Source organism: Brachyhypopomus gauderio, chromosome 1, assembly GCF_052324685.1.
Source record: "Brachyhypopomus gauderio isolate BG-103 chromosome 1, BGAUD_0.2, whole genome shotgun sequence".
NCBI lineage: Eukaryota > Metazoa > Chordata > Actinopteri > Gymnotiformes > Hypopomidae > Brachyhypopomus > Brachyhypopomus gauderio.
Window position 1 is genome coordinate 15,709,055 of NC_135211.1, and position 23,690 is coordinate 15,732,744.

Below are 23,690 nucleotides of genomic sequence, written 5' to 3' on the forward strand. Positions count from 1 at the left end.
AGTTGCTATTCCACCAATCATTCTAACTTTGTTTCACCCTAAGAAGTGTTTTGATACAGTCTATAGATCTGTGTACCAAACCATCCTTTGGGTTTGTTAACAAATGAAACAGTTACAGATATGTGTTATTAATGATTTATCTATTCTTTTGCCATCTCTCCACAACTAAAGTCCAGCATATTCAGTTCTACTGTATACCATCAAAACGAATCAGAGAAATGCATGCGGTCATTATACAAGCTGGCTGTTACATGCCAGTGCCTGATTGACAGGAAAGATATGACTCATCACAGCGTAATCACGGTTGGTTACAAGCTGCTTGCTGTACAGGTTTTTGAACTCTTACTACTACTATTATTATTTTACTATAGAAGTAAACATACTATATTTATTTATATTGTTTCATCCTTGGGGAAAATTAGTACAATTACATCTAATGACTTATATTTTCTTAAGTTAAAACACTTTTATTTTTCTGTTTTATCAGGCCTCTCACTGTGAGGAAGCTGTTGGAACAGTCTGTCCACTGTTAACCAGATTTGCAGTATTTACAATTATTTCTGGAGTGCTACGCCATTTACATTTAATGCTTGGGTGATGACTTGGGTCCAGTTAAAGTCAGGGTACATCATTACTTAGTACTTATATTCAGGATAAAGCACCTAGGAAAATAAACAAAAGCTTGATACAAAAGTATTATCCCATAGTTTATTTAGCTTCAGGTTTACACAAATACAATATAAAGTTATAAAATAAAACATCACCAAAACATCTTCAGTTCCACTGTGCATAAACAATGTAGTGTCAAGAGAGCAGTGGTATTGTCCATGGAAAGGGCTGAGTCACAGGGCTGTGACGTGCTTAGACAGACACCTCATACAAAGGGCCTCATGCCAAAGTTCCCCTTGAATCCTGTACTTTACTTTAAGAGTATATTAATACTTATCCCTAAAAACACACATGTAAATATGCCTTTTTAAAATAGCATGCCATTATTTCTAAAAAGATGCATTAATCAACCTGCACACTCAATCACTGTAACACTATACCAATTTCCCTTTTATAATTTAATTCTTTTTAATATCTCTGCATAGATAATTCTACATATTGCTGCCCTAGTGAAGGTACTGAGCAGATGAAAATTCCTAACAATGTTTATAAGCAAAGGACAATAATACATATTAATAAAATTATACACATACACATGGAGACTCGAAAAAGACAATACTACACGGAAGTTGGGAGAGATTCAAATACTTAGTATCACACATTAAATGGTTTTAAAAGTAGTTAAGGATTCAGTTTGAGCAAAAGAACCAGGATGGAACCAACTCCTCACTTGTAGCATTTAAAATCTACTCATTAGCACATACACTTACTAGTTTCACTTTACCATCACTAAATATTAAAAACTTCATATGAATACATACTTTATTTATATATATTTCTTTGTGCATTTAAATTATTTGATTATCAAATGTGCATATGAATCTACTTTGTAGACAGCAAGATGATTCTAACACTTCAAAAAGCATTAGCAAATACGTTACAGGAAAAGTAAAAACAAGAATAGTCTGTCTATAGCAAATGAGGGCTTTAAACCTTCTTACTTGAGTTTGGCCTTATATTTAACTCAAGGACCACCGGAGTCAATCTTATCTTCAACATTCTACAGACACAAGTGAGAAACCGGGCTTGGATTCTGCACTGAACCATTACTACTACAGTGAACTTCATGACTTTAATTTTGTAAGCCTAACTCCTACACTCACAGTTCACATTACACTGCCAGACAATTCCAGAGTGACAGTCGGCTGATGCACTCCTGTGCTTTAAACCGTTCCGACTTACATTCCAGGAAGCCCTTAATCTCCTGCTGAAGACCATCAGAAGCGAGTAACAACAATAAATCTGTGGTTAAAAAAATAAAAAAATAAAAAAACAACAACCCAAGCAGTATCCAAGGTTCTGACATGAGATGGAGGTCAGTAACTCTTCATTCTCACAGGAACATTACAATTAAAGTGGTCTGTTTGGCACAACCGCTCAGGGAGAATATGCTGACGACCGTAGAGAGATTCCTTGTCTGGGATTCTCTTTGCCGACTTTGACAACAGCATTTGACTGTCGATAAAAGAGGTTGAGAGCCAATTCTAGACATAGTGTTTTCCAGAAAATCAATTCCAGAAACAGTTTTGCGCGTCATAGGCGGGTATGTCAGTAGCTCGGTCTACTGTGCCCCAGAGGACTGGAAGCCAGTTGTTTTTGGCAGAGGAATTAGAAGCAACTCAAACGTCACACACTTAACCGAGGAAGACGACTTCATCTAGCAGTCGTCGTCTCCAACTGTATAAAAATACAACAAAATATGAAAATAAAATATGTACAACAGCAGCACTTGTTCCGAGACCGGCAGAAACAGCGTCCTTCACCTTTACGTAAAGCTCCCGGTTATATTATCCATGTTCAGACTATGTTCCAATCTGTTTACACTTAAAATTTTCTACCATGTCCGGCACACTAACAAACCACTTCAAGAGGTCATTAAAATGAGTTCCTAGTACCCAGGTGATAACACAGTTTTTGCTCGTGTTAACCATCAACTAAAGGGGCATAATGTCTTTTTTTATGCCAATGACCCCATGGCTTATACATTTTTTATTAGCAAATATAACCAAAGAAAAACAACATGTCATGGGCTTCTGGCATTTCTAAAATCTCCCCTTAAAGATCCTGTGCAAAAGGTCCTTGCATTTCGCTTCCGTATTTTACAACTCACCCCTCCTTCCCAGAATGCCACGCCACAAACAGCTTTGTGGGGGTGGGGGGTGAGATGCTCAGGTTCAGTAGAGGCCGCTCTCGTTGAGGGAGTTGGGGAGGGTGGGGCCCTGTTTGTGCATGGGCGTGGCCCCACTGTAGTCTCCTGTGGGGAGACTCTGGGTGCTGGCGCTCTTGTGCCGGTTCTTCAGGCCCCAGCTGAGGAACGACGTCTTCTTGGTCACCTTGCGCGCCTTCGTGTTCTTGTCGTCGTCGAACGCGAGGCAGATCATGGAGTAGGTCTTGGGCAGGCCACCGGAATACGTGGCACTTTTCGCCGGCTGTTTGGGAGAGACGGAGGATCGGGGCCTGTCAGGACTCTCGTCACTGCTACAAATGTTTGCTAATAAGGACATTTTGGTGAATTTGAGCAAACAAAGAAGCAAAATATAACTAAGCCAATTAAGTATGGAAGGGTATTCCCACGGAAACGAAAGAATCACAAGGCCAAACACGGTAAAGTTCTCTGATTGGCTGAGAGGGCTCAGGCACAGGCGGTGCTATTATGCTCTGGAGAAGTCTACGTGTTGGAAGAGAAGAGTTACCATTGGCTGGCTGCTGCTGTCAATCATGCTGACGACTTTAATGTCAATGCCTTCCTCATCCACGTCCTTCAGCAGTCTCATGACATCACTAACGCCCATCCACTTGCAGTCTGTATCGCCCACGGCAACCAGGAGATCACCCTCTTTCAAGCCATCTGACTGGGGTTGTGTTGATAACAGCAAAGAGGTTCAGAGAGAAAGGAGAGAAGGTAACGTAGGTGCAGTAAAACACATACTGTGACAGCAATGCTTTGTACCATATACTGTGCAAATATTTACAGAGTGCTTATCAGGGGAACAGCAGACACACCCCCCCCCCCACCCCCACACATCCCCATAACCCTACACGTCCACCCCAACCACACAAACACACCCCACACACTCAGGACTGACTGATTCAACAAAAAGGATCACACACACACACACACACACACACACACAATCCCCCCCACCCTTGGCTATTTCCAACCAAATAGGCAGCTGCTCAAGACAGCCTAAAAGAGACCTCAAGGCAGAAACAGGTGTGCATGTGTGAACGTAAGAGAGAAAATTATTTTGTTTCCTTTTCTGTGGGAACCAAGCTGTAACCCAGGACACAATCCTTTGTCCCACCCATCCACCCACACACACACACACACACACACACACACACACAGAGAGAGAGAGAGAGAGACAGAGAGAGACAGAGAGAGAGAGAGAAAGAGAGAAAGAGAGAGAGAGAGAGAGAGAGAGAGAGTTTTAGTTACAAAGAAGGTCCACCACGAAGGAACCATGTGGGAGATCTTATGTAATCTTACTAATCTGTGTGGTCTTTTGTAAGCCTGCTCACAATTACACAACTATTAATGAGCAGACACAGAAAGAGAAAGAAAGAAAGGAGAGAGAGAGAAAAAGAGAAAGTGAAGAATCCTGCCTCAGGAAGAGGTGAAGCCCATTCATTAAACAAAGCCTCCACTAAAAACCAAAGCCAACGCATATACATTTTTCATCTTCGTTAAAAAAAAAACTGTAGAGTGCATTTGAGAGCATGCAGTCTACTCAGCCAAAGTGGGTCAAGTGTTTACGTTTGCATGCTTCTGATGTGAATTGATTGTGTGTATTTGTGTGTGTGTGTGTGTGTGTGTGTGCGCGCGTGCGCACATTGGTGCACACATACACTTACAGCTGCGTAACAAAGTGGATCCAGTGACTGGATCTGGACAGGCGCGTCACCCTTCAGGGTGAAGCCCAGATCTCGCTCCTCCACCTTCAGCCGGATGGTGCGTGGTGCGGTCCATCTCTGCTTCGCTGAGAACACGGAGAGTGGGCCCTGCACCGCATAAGAGGCACAAATGTCACCACGGCAACACTCCATGGCAACTTGCTCCCAAGGCAGCCTTGGAGATGATGACATGGCAATCACAAAGCACCAGTCATCTGGGGACAGGTCTCTCTCATTTACAGCAGCGGCAGGCTGGCTGATGAAAAAGACTACAGCAGAAATGAGTTCGTAACTGCTTCACACATGCACACACCCGGACACACACACACACACACACACACACACACACACACACACCCGAACACACACCCTACACACCTCCACCCTACACACCCACCCACTCCCCCTACACACCTCCACACACACCCCGACACAGGCATTTAATATGAAGCTTGAAGGGAACTCTGAAAAAGGCTCTTGCTGTCTTTCTTTGTGACGATGGTCAGATGTTACAACATAATGTAGAGGCAGAAGAGGACAGTGAAGTAAATCAAAACAGGACAAGGATCTTCATCTGACCTGCAGTGTGCGACTCAACTAGTCCAAATGACTAGATTCACCACAACAAAATGTAGATAGAGATGGAGAGTTGCAAATAAAGTGAATCTAGATTGGCTTAGTTTAGCAGTCAGCCCAAAACAAGGAAAAAAAACAAACAAACAGTAAACCAACAGGCCAACCTGTTTGTGCTGTTGGTACAGAGCATGTTAAGTCACTCAGCCAACCGCACACACACACACACACACACACACACACACGTAATATTAAGAACTGTCTGACACAGCAGCAACTCAGGAGCAGAATTTTTAACTGAAATTAAATGTGTGCATTATTCAGCTGTAGCTGATGAGATGGCTCCACAGACTTCGGATCACACCCTTCTAACGCAGAGGCCAAATGATACCATCATTACTCATGTTAGTACTCCCGAAATCGTTTCTGGCTTTTAGCCACTGTACAAACCACCTCGGCCACACTCATTAGAACCTCCTAATTAACACTTTTTTGTTATTCCAAGATGCAATGCAGCCTGGCAGAGTGTGAATGAACAGTGGAAAAGCCTTTGGAGGGGGTCTGGTGATCACAGCACGCGAGCCGAACTAAAATAAGCCACACAAGGCTTAAAAGGAGCATCTGTGTGCTGTGATCAGAGCCCACAAATGTTGTGGAAAGTGAAAACTGTTATTGGGAAAAACTAGTAGCCCACATACCAGTCGGTGGAAGAAGTCTTTGACTTTCACCTTAGTGGAGGCAGAGAGTTCTGGTTCTGCTTTCTGCTCCGTTTTAGCTGACCATGGGAGGAAAAGGCAGAGTTATTTTCTGTTTGTACTGTACCAACAGCACAAACCATGGGAGGAAAAGGCAGAGTTATTTTCTGTTTGTACTGTAAACAAAACTGATAGCATCATCGTTCTGCTCAGGGTCAAGACTGTGCATATGTGCTCTTGCTGTAACGGGAATAAGTAGTTATATTTTTACAACATAGTTTATTTTATGATTGTTAATAACAACAGGGTTAACTAACTTATGTACAAGTAATGATCTTTGATTTCATCAGCACTACTACTGTGATAGTTTCTTCTATGCTTAATATGAGATCCGAGAGGTTCTCGACCTTAACGAGGTAATGAATGCCATAAAATTAGAACTGAGGATCGGCAGCATTAAACAGTAAAGGAAGGTTGTCTCATTCATGAATTGTGTAACTAATCTGCTGGTAATCTTAATTCCAATTTCTCATCTGTGCAAAAGAGATAAAATTGCACCATTCATTGCTCCAACTGTGCTCTTAACTATAAACAGGAAGCACTTAACACCTAAAAGCAGCATCCCTGCACGCGTGTTAAGATAAGAGATAAGATAATCCTTTATTAATCCCTCAGCGAGGAAATTTGCAGTTATGTGAGGACGGCGTCATGGCTGGCCCGTGTTCCACTGTGGGCCAACTCACCCACGATGTCCGGCGCCTCCATGTAGTCGGTGAATTCGCCTTCGCTGTCGTTGTGACTGAACTTGGCCAGCGAGCGTTTGTGGCTGGCCTCCAGGATGTCCTTAAGAACGTTGATGTCACGGAGGTGACGGCACAGGCCCTGGATGCGCAGTGCCTCCTCCTGGCACATTATCGCACGCCTCAGGTGCGCCTTACCTGCCAGGGGGCGGGGAAAGGTGAAGCCAAACCGGGGCGGAGCAAATGGAACGTATTCCTTATGGAACACGCCCTTATGTGATTTCTGAAATTCACGTCATCATAGTGAGGGGTCACTGGGACGTCTCACCTATACGCCGTCTCTCGTCTTTATTCCGCAGGATGTCGAGAGGTGAGCGTCCATCTGGCATCGCATCGTACAGCTGAGACAGAGCTTTCTCCTGCTTATCTTCATCATCAGTGGTGTTTACTGTACACACACACGCACACACACACACAAAAATGACACCTCAGCTACTATTAAACAGGATCTGATGCTACAGTTGATAACATAAGAAAAGCTCTCAAGGTGCCCCATTGCCATGTCCTCCTGATGGAAGAGAAGACTGAAGAGCCCCTGAACGGCGCCCAGGCACTGGGGCTGACCCTGCGGGGGGGCTGTCTAAGAGCAATGCCTACTCGCTGCAGGCATACGTGGGAGACTGCTGGCACTCCAAAAACTGGTGTGTTTGCACAGCAGCAATGATGAACCCCACCCTTGTGCTCTGCCCTCACTGTCTACCCTTCCACCCAAGTCCTCTCTCAGCAGAAGGACAAATAATACTTCCACACACCCTCAGGGCTTCATTAGTGTGTGACACTGTTCAAATCTGCATCACTGGTCCCTCGAGTTAAGAGTGAGAGAGCGGGACACGAAAATAACTTTTAGAGCTCGTCTTTGGCTTTCCGCCAGTCGGCCAAGCAACTCTTCTAGGTGGGATGTAAAAGCCAGGTCTGGTTAATCGACTTACGCCGGTGGTCCAACAGCGCGGTGGAGACAAAGTAATGCGCTAGAGAGCAGTAGTGGTGCGTCTTCACTTGGGCCATTGTGGACCAGAAGAAGGGTACGTTGTCTTTAATGGGCGTCTGGATCATCGACTGATAGACCTGATCATATACTTCTCCCACCTGTAACAGGAAGCAGAACTGGCATAAGAACACATTTCCTGTGCGCACAAAACAATGCAAGCAAGAAACTGCACTATAATGTCTGATAAAAAATAACTTTGCTAAGGTCCCACAGCACCACCTAGAGTTTAGGAAGAAGTACTGCGGTACCTTGGCGGATTCCTGTGCCATTCGGAGTAGCATGAAGAACTCATTGCGGATGCCGGGCAGAGCGATCTTCTCAAACAGGCATTCCTGCACCTGTGCCAGCATCATCTTGATCAGCATGCTCAACATGGCCGGACTCATGTCGTAGCTCGGGGTGTGTGTGAACGTCTCCTTCAGCTGATGGAGAACGCCTATGGTTGAAAAATCACAGACACATAGTTTAGGACTAATGTATTCATTAGTATGTGCCTGGTCTGTGACATCTTAATTATCATCTGCTTATTGTATGAAAGATTATAAAATAAATCCACAGTGTTATTTAGAAAACAAAACCTTACTCATGTAAACAAGCTCCAAACCCTCCCACCATTCATTCATGAGCTTTTCACATGACATGTAGCTGACCTTTCTCTCCCTTCTCATTAATGCATTGCTGCAAAGGTATAACTTACATGCCTTACATAACTGACCTCGGAGCCATTCATTATAAACCAACAAAATACTTACTGTTACCAATAATGACCATTCTCCACTACCTGAGGTCACGGTGGGGGCTCTCTAGCAGTCAGTAACACTGACATATTGTCTCAGGCAACTAGACCTTTTAAGGCCAACTCCTAGAAAAGAAAGGTCTACTTCTGTTGCGCATGCCTGGAATGTGTTTAGGGTTCTTTCAACAGCAGTGTTCAGAGTGGGAGATAAACTGTGATAAGCTGGCTATGCTACACACGCAGACAGCCAGTCTGTCATCTGTCCGTCACCGTTCCCCTTCCACAAGTGTCAAAGCAGCAGAGTTGGACTGGAGCCATCTGTGGTTCTTCCACCTCATACTGACAAAGAACTGTGTGTGTGTGTGTGTGTGTGTGTGTGTGTGTGTGTGTGTTTGTGTGTGTGTGAGAGAGAGAGAGAGAGAGAGAGAATGACTGAAGCATGATGATTCAGGTTCATTCTGATAGCGTTCAGAGCCAAAACAGTACAAGTCTTCTTTTGGTTGGTGTTTTACCAAGAAGGACAGGTGGTCAGTGGCATAGCGGTGCAGTGGTGGTGTAATGCAATGGTATAGTGGTGCAGCTTTCTGTCGCACTGTCTCTCTTCACCCTTTTTACACACACACACACACACACACACACACACACACACACACACACAAGTGCACCCTCTCTTCACTAACAGTTCTAGCATTTTTATGTTACTTGGTAACCTAAACTCTCAGCTCTGTGGGAGATGTTCAGCACACCCAGGCCAGAGTGTTCAGTAACTCGAGATGGACGCATTCAACTGAAGTGTTCCTTAGAAGCAAGACCTTGACCAAAGCATGGTTCTCAGAAGTAAGAAAGACTTCCAAGAAACACTGTAGTTTAAAGACACTCTGAAAAGTGATGAGGAAATCATAAATGGCTTCGAAGCCACATGAAGACGTTTATGAACTTATGTCGAGAGCTGCAAGTGTCATTACCACAATACTGATAATGTCTGATGTCATTAATGTCTGTGTGATGTCAAATGTTCATATGTAAATAGACATCAGATACAGGATAATGTGAGTACGACAGCACGCTCCCTCTCTCTCCCAAAAAAGAGCGGTGTAAAGCCTGTTTTGGACTGACCAGCTGACTTCTGGAAGGCTACGATGGCTTCCTCGAGGCCGGCGAGTGTCTGCCTGTTACTGCGTGTGCCAATCTGGGTGTAGAGAGCGGCGACGTTGAAGAGGAGGCTGGCTTTCTCTAGTGAGATGTTCTGCTGACACACCGGCACTCCCGTGAAAGAGTCGTACCTGTGCGATACAGCGGGGCAACATTGTTAGCGTTAGCGCAAAGGACCGAAACATCAGGGCTGCCAGTGTCCCTGTGTTTTATGAGTCTACACTCTAGGAGAAGGTCAACAGTTCTGAGAAAGGAGGAGGTATGTCAGACCTCTCCAGTTCTTGTGCCCGGGGTGTATTTACTGTTAACACATGTGAGACTCTTTTTTTTTCTTTTCAAGGAATCAGAACAACCCTTATAAGTGTACATTTACCAGGGCCGCAGCGATACATTACAATCAAGTCATGGTCTGTGTCAAAGTTTACACAAAAACAGGAAAGTTAGGAACAGTCATTGATTGTGCAGAAAACCGGGCGCCATGTTCAGTCCTTCTCCAAACTGCTGCCCTGCGGGCAGACTGACAACGTACCATGTGAAGAAAATGCCCATCTGGCGGGTGGGTGTGAAGAATCGACTCTCTACGAGGGAGAGCTGGGCCACGTAGCTTGCTAGCAGCTCCACGCCAGCCTCGTTACGACTCGGGGTGCGGCATGCCTATTCCCCCCCAACACAACAACACACACAAGCACACAAGAAGTGTGTATCAGAGGCCATGTTCATGCGAGGTAATACAATATGGTTTAAGAAAATATAGTGTTACTGCCACTTTAAGGGCAAAAACCAGTGTTGATACCCGTCTGAGGTCCATGAGGTCATCGATGGCTTCCTGAAAGTTAGCACCATCCTCGCTGTAATGCTCTAGAATGAAGTCCTGCCAAAACACAGCAGCCTTCGATTGAAAACATTACATTACACAAGTCTTTCCCATTCACACATGCACAGATCACTCAAAACGCAAATCTGCTGATTACATCCCCAGTGAAACGTCTGCAGGTGTGAACACACCGCCGCCATCCCCTGTGTCAGAAAACCTCATCACTCACTGCTGAAGCAACAGCTTAGAAATGAGGGCAAACACCCGGTCAAGGCAGCGTCCCTCCCTCCTGGCTTAAACAGGCTTCTCTGTGTGTTTTACATTAGATTTGCAGCAGAGCATATAAAAATATACTTATTTCCTCATTTGTGGTTTTCTAAGAGCTGACCTACTTTCACACTGCCTGGATACGATTTATGGACACCTAGCTTTTCAAAATATTTTTTTAAATGTTTTTCTGGGCATTTCTCAAAGACGCCCGGCACGTTTTCAGCAGCATCAAGGACCAAAACAATGTCCAGTCATTACCTAAGAAAAGCCTTAGTACTCAGAAAGAAACTTCAATGAACATGAAACGACATGTGGTGTCTCCTGGGGGGGTTCTTTTTTTACCCAGACAAAGAAAGACAGATAGACTGATACAGAGTCAAAGAGTCAAAAAAATCTGGACAGGCAGCCTATAGATGAAAATGCTTCTGCGTGTCACACCATGACAGAGCACCATGTTACTCTCAACAGAAGGAAAAAAACACAAAAAAAGAATCTGGAATATTAAAAAGACACAATGACACTTCAAGACATGAACAAAGACTAAAAGATGTTTCAAATGTTTCAATTTGAGGAAGGAAACCTAAAAAGACAATGAAAAAAAAGAAATGCTAAAATAAAATTAGTGTTAAAGAAAAACCCACAAACAAACCTTGAAAGGAACGGAGAAGTCGACATCTTTAGTCTCCTTCAGACCCAGAGGGATGAGGGGGATGCTGACAGAGCCTCTGCACAAAGGACAAAAAAACAAAGGAACTTTAGGGCAGACAAACACCAGGCACAAAGAGCTCTGAAGCTACTCCCACCATGACTGGACCACACACCTTTTGTGGAGGTTTTCATGAAACAGTTAAACTGGGGCTTAGATATTCAAACTAGCACCGAGACAAACGTTCTGTCTGTTTACACACGCTGAAAGCACACAGGGTAACCATTACCCCAGCACCGTGGCAGAGGCTGGACATTGGCCAGGTGACAGCTTCACACGGAGCTGCAGTAGATTCAAAACAACAGTGACCTCTGCTACAACCACTTAACAGAAATGTACAGTATACAAATCATCACTAAATCGCCACTATTTTTTTGCCCTGTACTATGCTGTATATTTTTTCATTAAAACTCATGATTAAAGTGTTTTAGTATAATATCGCTCATCAGGGTGTTTTAGTATTATATGAAATGGATTCTCATCAAGGTGGTTCAGTATTACACAAAAAATAGCTAACAAACATTTCCGCATTTCCTAAAAGCATGGTGGTGTTAAGATTATCTTAAAGGAGAGGATGGGGGTGAGATAGAGATAGAGAGAGAGTGTTCAGTTTCATACTTGCTCTATCATTTGACAAAGATCCTTACCCAGCCTAGATAAAAGAAATGCTGACCTGCTTTTAGGTGGTAGAACTGACAGAAACCAGGTACAGAGAGGCCTGTTCTATGTACAGAGAGGCCTGTTCTATGTACAGAGAGGCCTGTTCTATGCATGCACGCACACGCGCGCACACACACACACACACACACACCACTGCCCACTAACTCCTCCACTCCCACAAAGTAGCTTGAAATTACTGCAAGTGTGAATCATTTGTTGGATTATTGTTAGCATTGTTAGTACTGTTACTATTATCCATGCTGTGTTAAAGCAGTATTCAGTACTCTCTCATCTGGACACATGGCCAGTGACTTCATCCAGAGTTTCAGCATTACACAGTAAAAAGATTATTATTCCACTCCACGCCTGCTGACTCAACTAAACAGCATGGCAACACCCGCAGGTATTGCTACAGTTTTTTGCAGTCGCTAAACTGGTACTTATAGCCATGGGTTGAAATTTCTGGCGTCTAAATCAGTGCCGCTACGCTGTAGCACCATCCAGACATTTTGAAATGTGAATAGGTAAGTATCATGCAACCAAACTCACAGAACTGAACCGTGTATAACACTGCACTACTGAAGTGTTATACCATATCGGCAGTTTCTGTAAGTTATAGTGAAGTGAATAGTGAATGTAGTGAATGTTTTTGCAGAAAAGCATACTTTTACGACAACTTCAACAGTATTTCAACAACTGCTATGAATGCTCAAGAATGCTGTGCAGTCCTCTCACTGATGTGTTATTCCAGAACATCATAGGACACTGTGCCATTGTCAGAGTTCCTGGGCAGCGTGGTGTCAACATCACAACGTTTGCCAGAACGGAGATGTCATCATGATGCCACTCTTGGTGCCTACAACACTGTGCACGTCATCACCTTCCTCAACACAGAGCACAACATACTCATTCTACATCACTAGGGGGATGAACCAGAACAGTCTGGGTTTACCGTTGTTTCCACTGGGCTGCTCAAGTACAAAACTGGCCCACTGAACACCCACGATTTGTGGTGCTTCACCTCCACTGTACTCTCCATGCTGAAGTGCTGAAGAGAGACCCTCATGCAAGGAAGCATGCCAGAGAATCTCAAGGACATGCGCGCTTTTGAGGGCAGGAAGAAGGGAAACAGAGTGTCCCACATGCACACACGCACGCACCCACACACGCACCCACGCACGCACCCACGCAGCTCCCTGCTGACTGCTGTCTAACTCATGATTCTGTTCATTTTGGTGATTTGGGGAGATGTGGCATCTGGATAATGAGAGTCCTTCTCCCTCTATCTCCCGCGCCTGGCGTGTCATACTGATGCAGTCAGGGGAGGCAGAGAAGTGGTCGCATGCACATGGACAGTCATGCACGTGAACATGCATGTGCACATGCACATCTCCACCCACCACCAACAAGTGGGAGGAGCTATACAAACCACATCTCTGTAGAAGGTGGCACACACCCAGACACACACACCCACTCTATTCCGGAAACTTTATGAAGTAGGAATTTAATAAGAATTCCTAAAGCCCATTACATCCTACCAATTTAGCAATAGGCTTGATCTGGCCTTGTTATACTTAAATTGCAGCTACATTGTACAGTTGAAGTGGCCATGTGAAGCTATTTTGTAGTATATTAGGTGCGTGTGTTTACATCTCCGCTGACTGACATGCCTCATCACAATAATTCACACGCATATGGTTAGATTAACATCAGCCAAAACTACAAGGAATAAGGAAATAAGCAAAAGCCAACAAGGCGTCTCCCGGAAGGTGTGATAGCCTTTTGGGCCTTCTCTCTGGCTCTGTGCCACACCGGAGGAGGGCGTCAACCTGTCAGGGTGTATACCTGCCAGGCAGGTCCGTCGAGCTGCGAGAAACGGCGGTCCCCGCGCAGCGTCCGAGGACGCACATCTGAAGGCGTTGGTGTGACGTGGCATGCGGGCTTTCTGCTTAATAAGCCCATCTAGCATTTTCCATCAACATCAGCCAAGTATCCTGAGCTGAGTAACTCACCCAGAAGTGTGTGTGTGCGTGTGTGTGTGTGTGGAACGGAGGCATCTGCTGAATCACTATTCTGCAAAATTCTATGTAGATGCCAACCTCAACCTACATATAAACCTGACCCAGCTCAACAACAGCAAGACACCCATAACATTAATTGGCTGAAACACTATCTTCAGTAGATGGATGAGTGCATGTGTGTCTACTTACTGTAAATTCTGATAAACCTCCACTGAGCTGTTCAGACCCTCCAACTGCTCCATGAGAAGCTGCAGGTTTGAGTTCACATAACTCAACTCCAGGAGAACCATGTCACGAACTTTATTATTCGATGTGGCCCTGAAAAAGAAAGCCAGTGAGTGAGACAGTGAGTTTAAAATGTAACACATTGCAGTGTCTTTAACAGCAGATTCTTAATTTGACTTTGACTAAAATTTGACTGAAAGTACCATTTATGCCCAGTCAGATTTGATAACCAAATATCTAGCTCAAATGCAACACACACACACACACACACACACCTCATCTGTCCTCAAACCCTGACAGAACTTGCTTTTGCTGTAAACTGTACCTGTTCAAAATGAAGCTCTGGTTGAAATTCACAACATACCAACAAGCTTAGTCTGGAAGGAATGTCTCCGTCTAAGCACATAAAGAACATTCCTTCATCCTGTCCGGAAGCACCCAAGCCCCTGATACGGACGCACATTTCTTTCTTCCAGTCAGTAGAACTGTTAAACGTCTCCATTTTAAGTGACAATGCCTTAACACAAATTTTACGCAAGCATGTCAAAACGCACGTACAAACCTCTAATTTACCGACACCCAGGGAGGGGTGGTCTAGTCTGACCCAAAGTGTCAAGACATTTTCTGGTAAACTGATGTCACTGCTTTCACATGCAGATTGGGTCAGCACTCGTGATGACATCACTAGGCAACAAAGCTTCCCTGACCCCGTTACTCCTGGCTGGGCAGCTGAGGCGTGCGGCCCCACAGGCTGCAGTGCACAGGCGAGTGCCCACACTCTACACCAGAGCCCAGAGAAGTGCGTGAGAGAACTCTCAAAGGTAAAGCTCGCATCACAGCTCGGAGAAGAGTGGCAGGAAGAGCCCCTGTAAACAGGGATCAGAGTACGAGTATCATTGAACTAAAAGCAAAGAACAAAAAGGTTGAAAAAGAGACAGGAGGAGGTCCACTACATATCCGATCGGTACCAACACGTTCGACTTCGCCAGGCAGGAGCATCGCAGCTGACAGAAAAGGCCAGTGAGTCAGTCTTCTCAGTGGATACTCCACCGTTTCCATGTAAGCAAGACAGCAAAAAGCATTCATCAAGACCCTCCTGCTCCCACAGTTGGGCGGAGTTCTACATGGGGTGCTGTATTGCAGCAGAGAACCTATTCACACCTTGTTGGCAAATACAGATTTGAGTGGGAATAGAGTTCAGCACTTTGATGTTCCATCTCTACCTGCTGCATCCTGACTGGGACTGTAGCAAGGGATTGTGGGGGTTGTAGTTTTGCGACACAAACCGCACTGGTGGCTGTGGCTAGAAGATCAAGTAACAAACAGTAGGAAAGCAAAGACTCAGATGATATGGCAAAATCAGATGCAGGTCACGTGTATATTAAACTCAGCGCACTGACAAGAATAGCGTTACTCAAGCAGAGAGTAGGAGTGTAGAAAAGCAGGTCAGCAGAACCAGTTCAGCTTGTGAGCAGATACAGAGGAAGAACAGTGACATGCCAATGTCATCTGACTAAAGCCACACGCGAAGAAAGAGGCAGCAGGAAAGGACTTAAAACGGATGCAGGCAACTGTTGACACTATATCAAATTCCACAGTTTGTAAAGTCACCTTAAAACAATGTTTTTATTTTTGGTTTTGATTCACCCCCCCCCCACTCAAACGCATGAAGTATAATAATTATTTTATCTCCAGTTTGGCTTCTGTGTGTGGACAATTCCATTATATATATATATATATATATATATATATATATATATATATATATATATATATATATATATATATATATATATAAAATGTGTACAAATTCTGTATAATATAACAATGCATGTGTACTCAAGTATGTCGACTGTGTCCCGTGGTTAATTGTAAATGTTAGGGGCTAGTCTTTGGCGTGGTCTATCTGGGGAGGAGATGGCAGTACCTGTTCAGAACGGCAGACACTCTCATTCAAGAGACGCATTGCAAACTTTAACTGACTAGCCCAGGTCCCGCTAGCGTGTGCTGGTCTGGGACTAGCCCAGGTCCCGCTAGCGTGTGCTGGTCTGGGACTAGCCCAGGTCCCGCTAGCGTGTGCTGGTCTGGGACTAGCCCAGGTCCCGCTAGCGTGTGCTGGTCTGGGACTAGCCCAGGTCCCGCTAGCGTGTGCTGGTCTGGGACTAGCCCAGGTCCCGCTAGCGTGTGCTGGTCTGGGACTAGCCCAGGTCCCGCTAGCGTGTGCTGGTCTGTTCGCGCTTTAAGATTCTCTGTAAACATAACTTGCAACCTGATACAAGTTTGATCAGCAGACCTGTTCTGTCAAAGAGTAACAGATACACATAACACCAGGTGTCACATCTCCCAGGAACCTTCCTTTGATGTGTATACTTGAATGTACTCTTCACACACTGTTAGAACATTGTGTCCTCAGCAGTAAAGCCTCCAAGGGGAGCTAGCCAGGATCCTATCCCCACAGCAACAATAGTCTGGTGGGAGTTTCATAGGGAGGGTAGACTGAAGTCAGGTTGTCTTCATTCTCCCTCACTCGCCTCGCCATAGACCAGCCACACATGCATCCACACACACATATTCCACACACACATCCACATATCTCCACAAAGCCTGCACTAAATGCTAAAGAGGGCACGGAGCTAGAAACCTAGGCCCTGGGAAAGGCAGCAAAGTGGAGGGTGCTGTAGACATAACAGCAATGCTACACCACATGAATGTAGTTTACCTCTAGATAAGAGACCTTGGAACACACTGCACACTGTGTTATTGTGAGGGAACAGCACAGGGCCCTGGGCACTACAGATCTCCCAGTGCCTGGCTGCATACCAGTCTCCCAGGCCTGGTCTGAAGAAGAAGAAATATGCTGGCTTGGATACTGTGTGTGTGTGTGTGTGTGTGTGTGTGTGTGTATAAATGTGCCATATTTTGTCAATTGTGATTTTTCCACCACAATCGAAATTTGTCCTCTGCTTTTAACCCATCTGTGCAGAACGAACACACACACACACACACACACACACACACACACACACACACACACACACACACACACACACACACACACACACACACACACACACACACACACACACACACACACACACACACACACACACACACACACACACACACACACTCACTAGTGGTTACTAGGGGGCTGTGGATCACACGTGCCCAGAGCGGTGGGCAGCCCTAGCCCGGCCCGGGGAGCAGTTGGGGTTAGGTGCCTTGCTCAAGGGCACCTCAGTCATGGCCTCGGGTCTGGGAATCAAACCCACGACCCTCCGGTCACAAGACCAGTTCACTACCACCAGGCCATGACTGCCCCCTGACTGACTGTACGCGCGCACATAACATGCTCGCTCAGGGCTATTTGAAACAAGTAATGCTGGGTAAAGGTTACATCACCAGTGTGTACACAAAGCTTTGGGATTTAACACACACACACACACACACACACACACACACACACACACACACCTGCACACATTCACTGACGTGTAATTGGTCGGCGCTGGGATGTTTTAACAGTCTGTTTCACTGTTACCTTGAGTTGCAACATGTCAGACAACAGCACATAAAGGCCAAGCTGAAATTCAAAAGGCAAGAATTACACAGGCTGTGTGGGACATTCTGCTTGTTATCTTAGCTCATGATCCTTAGCTAATATACAGAGGAGAGGAGGGGAGAGGGGAGGGAGAGGAGAAAGGGAAGAGGGGAGAAAAGAAGGAAGTGTCTTTCAGATTAGAGGTCACAATGACGTCAGAAGAGCCAATCACATTCCTCACTATAAAGACTGGCCCAGCAGGTGTGTCCATCGTTGCCGAGGAGACCGCACATACTAAGCATCACTATAGTAACTGATAAGTACAAAGTTAGAGCATGTGGTTCTTGTAATGACAAACGTGAGTCTCAGCAAGAGGAACAGGCACAAAAACATCTCCAACGGATGCCGATGTTCAGGTCTCCTGCTGCTACAGTAACGTGGTGCTGTAGGGTATGCAGCCCACAACTCAAACTCAACGACTGCATCATACCACCAAGCTAAAGCCGTATTAAAGCTATGGCTAAAAAGATGTGGAGGAGAGATTTTCAGAGCTGATGACGTCTGAGCATCAGCAGGACACATCAGCGGCACGGCAGACGTGAGAAAGTGGAAACCACATAACTCGTTGCGAGGTTGAACCACAGACAAATTAATACGCCATTACGGTCATGAAGGGTTTCGACACAATCCAACAGGGGTCCTTCCTACACCTGACTACCATACTAACTTAACTGGATTTAACTTTTTATTCTGGGCAGCGGATAAACTGGGTGGGATGGGATGTTTATGAGTCAGATATAGCAGACACAGACCCTGGCACACATCCTGATCTCTGGTAGAAGACAGATCACAGAGGGGATGACTAAACGCAGTGCAATTCAAGATAACAACAGACTGATTAGCAGCAGATGGTTGGGAGGCCATAAAAAGGTGGTGTGTGTCCATTTCTGGAATCAGGTGGGGAAACTCTCACTTTAAAGTAGAAATGATGAAGTCAGTCAAGCGCTAACCTCCTTGAGCACGATTACAACAATGTTGCTATCTTTTGGGTGCTTGGTTGGTTTGTTTCCCTAGTTTTCCACTGATAGGGACAACAATCGGAAAATGCACGGGCTACTATGATCCCTGCCTGAAGCTGTATTCCAGATTACAAGAGTTAAGATGCTTGAAGCTGCATTTCAGATTACAAGAGTTAAGATGCTTGGAGCAGCAAACTCAAACTATACAATGAACACAACTGAACCACAGCCACAGGTGAGTCTGTAGCCCCACACATCACCAATCAAAACAAAGGCATGCTGTTACAAATCTCACTTCAACATCAAATCATCTGTAACACATTGCATACATTTCAGTGTGTCAATCGTTTAGATCGAGACACTGTACACAGACATGCCCAGGTCTTACATTAGATAGACCATAAGGTCAGGCAAAGTGGCAACTCAACGTAAACAGGACCAAGTTTTGCTATCACCCATTTATGAGAGAGGGAGAGAGATAGTTTTTTTTAATCACCATTACATTCATTACCGAAACTCATCAACATGGGGGTGCTACTAAGCAAACAGAGGAAGCTGCGTCAGTAACTGGTTGTTGGCCACACATTCACAAGAATGAGCTTTATGAGCATAGGTGTGGCTGTGTGCTGGGTGTGCATGTGTGCTTAATGTGTTGATGACAAGTGTGACGGCTGTGTGCGCGTGCGTGCACGTACTTCAGGAGATTCTCCGCCCCCGCTCTCAGACGCATCTCCTTGATGATCTGATGGTTCAGGGTGGCCCTCTGATTCTGGAGCTTGCTGCGCCCAGTCTGAGCCAAGGGGTTACAACCCTGAGAGAGAGAGAGAGAGAGAGAGAGAGAGAGAGAGAGAGAGAGAGAGAGAGAGAGAGAGAGAGAGAGAGAGAGAGAGAGAGAGAGAGAGAGAGAGAGAGAGAGAGAGTGAGAGTGTGTGTAAAAATCTGCATTCAGATTTAGGACACAAACATTTCACTGACATAAAACAGGCAGTATCACATATCACTATTATTAACAGCTAAATATTCTAATACTGTGCAAAACCACAAATCCAAATACACATTGGGTAAATGGTATAGTTTTTTCTCTCAAAACAATGTCCCTTCCAGTATCTTTCCCGTTCACACTCACACACACTCTCTCTCCCTCTCTCTCTATCTAGAACAATCTGTGAGTCAGTAAGAACACTATGCCACTAGGTGTGTCTCTGTAGTGTCGTATATTTGGATACGCAGGAAGGGTATGTGCCAGAGAGACGGCCCCATTCTGATGGAATCAAGTCCTCCTTTCAGACACACCTGATCAAGACGTCTGAATAACCCTCAGTGAATGGAGGATCACTTTAATCATTGCGGCTTGGGGACAAAATGATTGAATCTTGTTAGGAAAGGACTCCCAACAATGATCTAAGCAAATACTTAATGCAAACCCATTGTGATGAAGCTTTGAAGCTCTCAACATTTAGAGGTATCTGAAGATAGGCTAACTGTAGACTTTAAGCAATAATGCCCATCCCTTCCAAAGCTCATCATTCACTCATGAAATACCACCCTCACCCCAAAACCGTATCTGAGAATTTAAATATAATATATGACTGCAATGTATTGAATGTTAAAATATGCTTTAGAGACCAACTGCTTTTGATAATTTGTTACCCCACTTAAATATAGCAAAATTGTTGAGGGCATCATTAAAAATAAATTACTTTTGCTCTGCCTTTCCAAACACACATGCATGTGCGCACACACACACAAGCACAGAGAAAAGCGGAGCCCAGAGTGAATGGCATTCTACACAATCAATAATCAGCCCACTGAAACTGTGTCAAGAGACTAATGGGGTCTAAACAATGGCTTAGCTGTCATGCTCACACATACACACACACACACACACACACACAGAGAGAGAGAGAACAGTTATGCCTCCCAGGAGGTTTAGGACAGCAAAACCCACTGGGGACACCCCCCTCCCCCATACCACTGTAGATAAAATCAACTATACGAGATGACAGGCAGGTATTAATATGCAGGGTAAAGAGCCCTTCAGTGTTCTGTATGGTAAATCCCCCACTAGTCTCTCTTCAGATCACATTATTGTGGAGCCCTAGCTGTGAAGGCGGGTCCTTGACCACAGATGAAACTCTTTTTCTCATTCAGATCATCACTGGATTTTACTGCTCTAGCTGCCACACAGAGGTAGCAGCATGGCCGTTTTAACACTGTACAGTTTATCCCAGTCTCAGCAGAAGCCCGAGCATCTGTACCGCATTAGCGCGTGCGGTTTGGCCGCACTCAGTCTTTGGCCAGATGCGACGTCAGCGGCAGAAAGACGAGAGGAACATGCCGAATATGCAACTCTGTCTCTTTGGGCACAGATGCAGCTCTGAAGCTGGGCTCCAAAACCAATCTGCGACATCTGCCATCTACAGTATATGCCTGTCTCATCACCCCATTCTCTGCTATACCAAAACGTTCCCACTGCCTATGCATTAGCTACCACGCCATGTAACATTGACTGGCCCAAAAATTATCATTCCACTCCACAACATCCATCAGTCTAAAACCTCACACCAAACCATACTATCTATTACTCCAAAACTAACTACCTCTCTTCATCTACTAGCCCAAACCTATCCATCTAATATCCCAAATAAACACATCTCCCACTATACACTTTCATACCCATCTCCACTTGCTCAGTTATCCGTCCACAGGCCGTTCTCTTCTGGCCCAATGTGGTCACTGTACCTGGTCCAAACCCAGAGTCCATGGAGGACGTTTCTCATTGAACATTCTGTTTCTTTTCAGATTTATTTCTCTACCTACTGGCTCAAAACTACCACTCGTTCTTTGTTATATATTGGTCCAAAACTGTGGTCAGGCTTGGCATCATCCTTCACCCCACCCAAGACTGAAATGCCTGACCAAATACACTCCCGCCACCATTTTGAGACAAACACCCTTTCTAGGAAACAACAGCAATGTATTCAATAAAAAAAAATGATTGAAAAAAATGTAAGTACATCATGGCCACCATTCAATTTAATAAACCCAGGAAGCATTGGACAATATAACAAAGCAGATACAGTTCACAAGCAGCCTTGCATAGACAAAGGCTCTTTTCAGTACCTCCATACACTTGCTCTTAGTGAAAAAAAAAGATGCAAATATGTGCCCGTACAGGTTATACAACTCAGGTCAGACCACCTAAGCCAAAACTCAGTCATCAGGCTTGATAACTACACTCTTTAATTAGAGCAGGCCTCTTATATTTGAGCAAACACTGAAAATCCCAAATTGTCATTTTAATTCAGCTGATCGATGAATGGCTGTTTAATGATTCTTCTGAAGTGTCTTCCATAACATCAAAGATGCAGTGAACAGAAGCATCATAATTTTCTTTACCACTGTATCTCCAAGTTTCTTATAGTGTCGTAGAAAAGAAATACAGATATCAATGTGTGCACCCTCTTCCCATGTTAAAAAGGCATCAGGTTAAGACTTTAGAGGAATGTGTAGGGGGGCACAAATCCCTCCATGGAATTCACAAGTTATAACTCAATATGCCTGCCTCTCTCTCTCTCTCACACACACACACACACACACACACACAGAAATTATCAAATGAATTTGTATCATAATCATTTCTTTCTTAACAAGCTTTATGAGCGCCAGGTATTATTTTATTTAATAACAGGCTAGAGGTCAATTTTAGTAGTTACTTTGTTTGACATTAAATTATAAAGAACATGACAAAAGTGATCAAAAGAAACCCTACAACACACTCTTCGTTTCAGGATGCTTTCGCACACAGAAAACAGCCTGGCTGGCAGCAGCAGCCCTTTAGAAATCTCCTCTCGGCCAAGTTCGCCCACATGCCCGCCAGATGCCCCCTACCAATCAAACATTTCACCAAGACTTCAAGAAGCAAACAACACGTATGGATCGGGACTGGACAGGAATGAAGAGATCTTAGGATCTTTTTTTACTCTACTGCTGATATACCAACCGTTAAGCCTTTCAGGGGGCTGTATTCACATGTCACGCAACCTTGAAAATAACGTACAACGTTTGCAATGTTAAACCGAGATACAAATGCATAACACGCACTGAAATACACAGTGGAATAATACCCCCAAGTACTGGAGTCCATTCACACTGCCTGTTTCAGAAACAAAGCCTTAATCAGACCATCGAAACTTTGAACCATCGAAACTTCTCGACTCTCACCTTTTTGAAGTAGTCATTTTCAACAACGCCGTTGCTCTTGCACCCGTTGGGAATTATCGCGTCCGTCATTTCTGAAAATCTCAGTCTCAGCTGTCCGCTTCGATGAAATTCAGAAAACAAGGTTGGAGGATGCCCCTGTAAGTCAACAGGTGCGCTTTTAACGTGAGTGGACTCGCTAACGCAACTCTACTCTTGTCTCCTGAACTCTGACAGTCTTTACTAACAACCTTTTTCCAGCTGAGCTCTCCGCCCCTGAGAGTGACGCCAGTTGGGCGGGGCGGGGGGCGGGGCGTCTCTCACCTGCGCACCAGCCCCGCCCACGTCCCCTATAAACGCGCCGAGTGCATTATATTTAGAAACAGTGCAATTGAGTAACTTGTCCGTGACAGCCAGTATTTCACTTACTAACAACGGAAGTATTCCAGGAAGAGATGTATTAAAAGATATTTAAATTTATCTAAAATGTAGCCATATCAAAACTATTTCAAATATATGCACCTTACGTCTTATTTGTCAAATTCTACATTTTAAACTTTAGTACTGGGCAGGATCCCTACATAGTGAGAGAGAGAGACATACATACATTATATATATATATATATATATATATATCAACTTGTGGGAGCGGCTTCTATATATATATATATATATATATATATATATATATATATATATATATATATATATATATATATATATATAT

At 44.5% G+C, this 23,690-nt stretch overlaps 1 protein-coding gene across 2 annotated transcripts; it reads right to left on the bottom strand.

The window, feature by feature from the left end:
• Nucleotides 1-694: 694 nt before the first annotated feature.
• Nucleotides 695-23,222, bottom strand: rhpn2 (rhophilin, Rho GTPase binding protein 2). Of its 2 annotated transcripts, none has more exons than XM_076999133.1 (15): nt 22,988-23,222; nt 19,459-19,574; nt 14,168-14,296; nt 11,241-11,316; nt 10,301-10,378; nt 10,037-10,161; nt 9,472-9,638; nt 7,868-8,055; nt 7,561-7,717; nt 6,900-7,019; nt 6,575-6,769; nt 5,865-5,911; nt 4,525-4,671; nt 3,363-3,521; nt 695-3,098 (listed from the first exon to the last, which is right to left on the bottom strand). In XM_076999133.1, the coding sequence occupies exons 1-15, from the start codon at nt 23,054-23,056 to the stop codon at nt 2,844-2,846; spliced, it is 2,028 nt and encodes a 675-aa protein (XP_076855248.1). In that variant the 5' UTR covers nt 23,057-23,222; the 3' UTR covers nt 695-2,843. The 2 variants fall into 2 exon arrangements, with proteins under 2 accessions (XP_076855248.1, XP_076855239.1); XM_076999124.1 differs by having other exon boundaries at nt 5,835-5,911.
• Between the last annotated feature and the right edge of the window lie 468 nt (nt 23,223-23,690).

Coding starts and splice junctions, on each gene's coding strand:
- rhpn2 (XM_076999124.1), bottom strand. CDS start 23,056: ATGACGGACGCGATAATTCCCAACGGGTGCAAGAGCAACGGCGTTGTT. Junction 8,056..9,471: donor AGCCTTCCAGAAGTCAGCTG/GTCAGTCCAAAA, acceptor TTTCAACCATAG/GCGTTCTCCATCAGCTGAAG. Junction 4,672..5,834: donor AAGACTTCTTCCACCGACTG/GTATGTGGGCTA, acceptor TATGCGGTGCAG/GGCCCACTCTCCGTGTTCTC.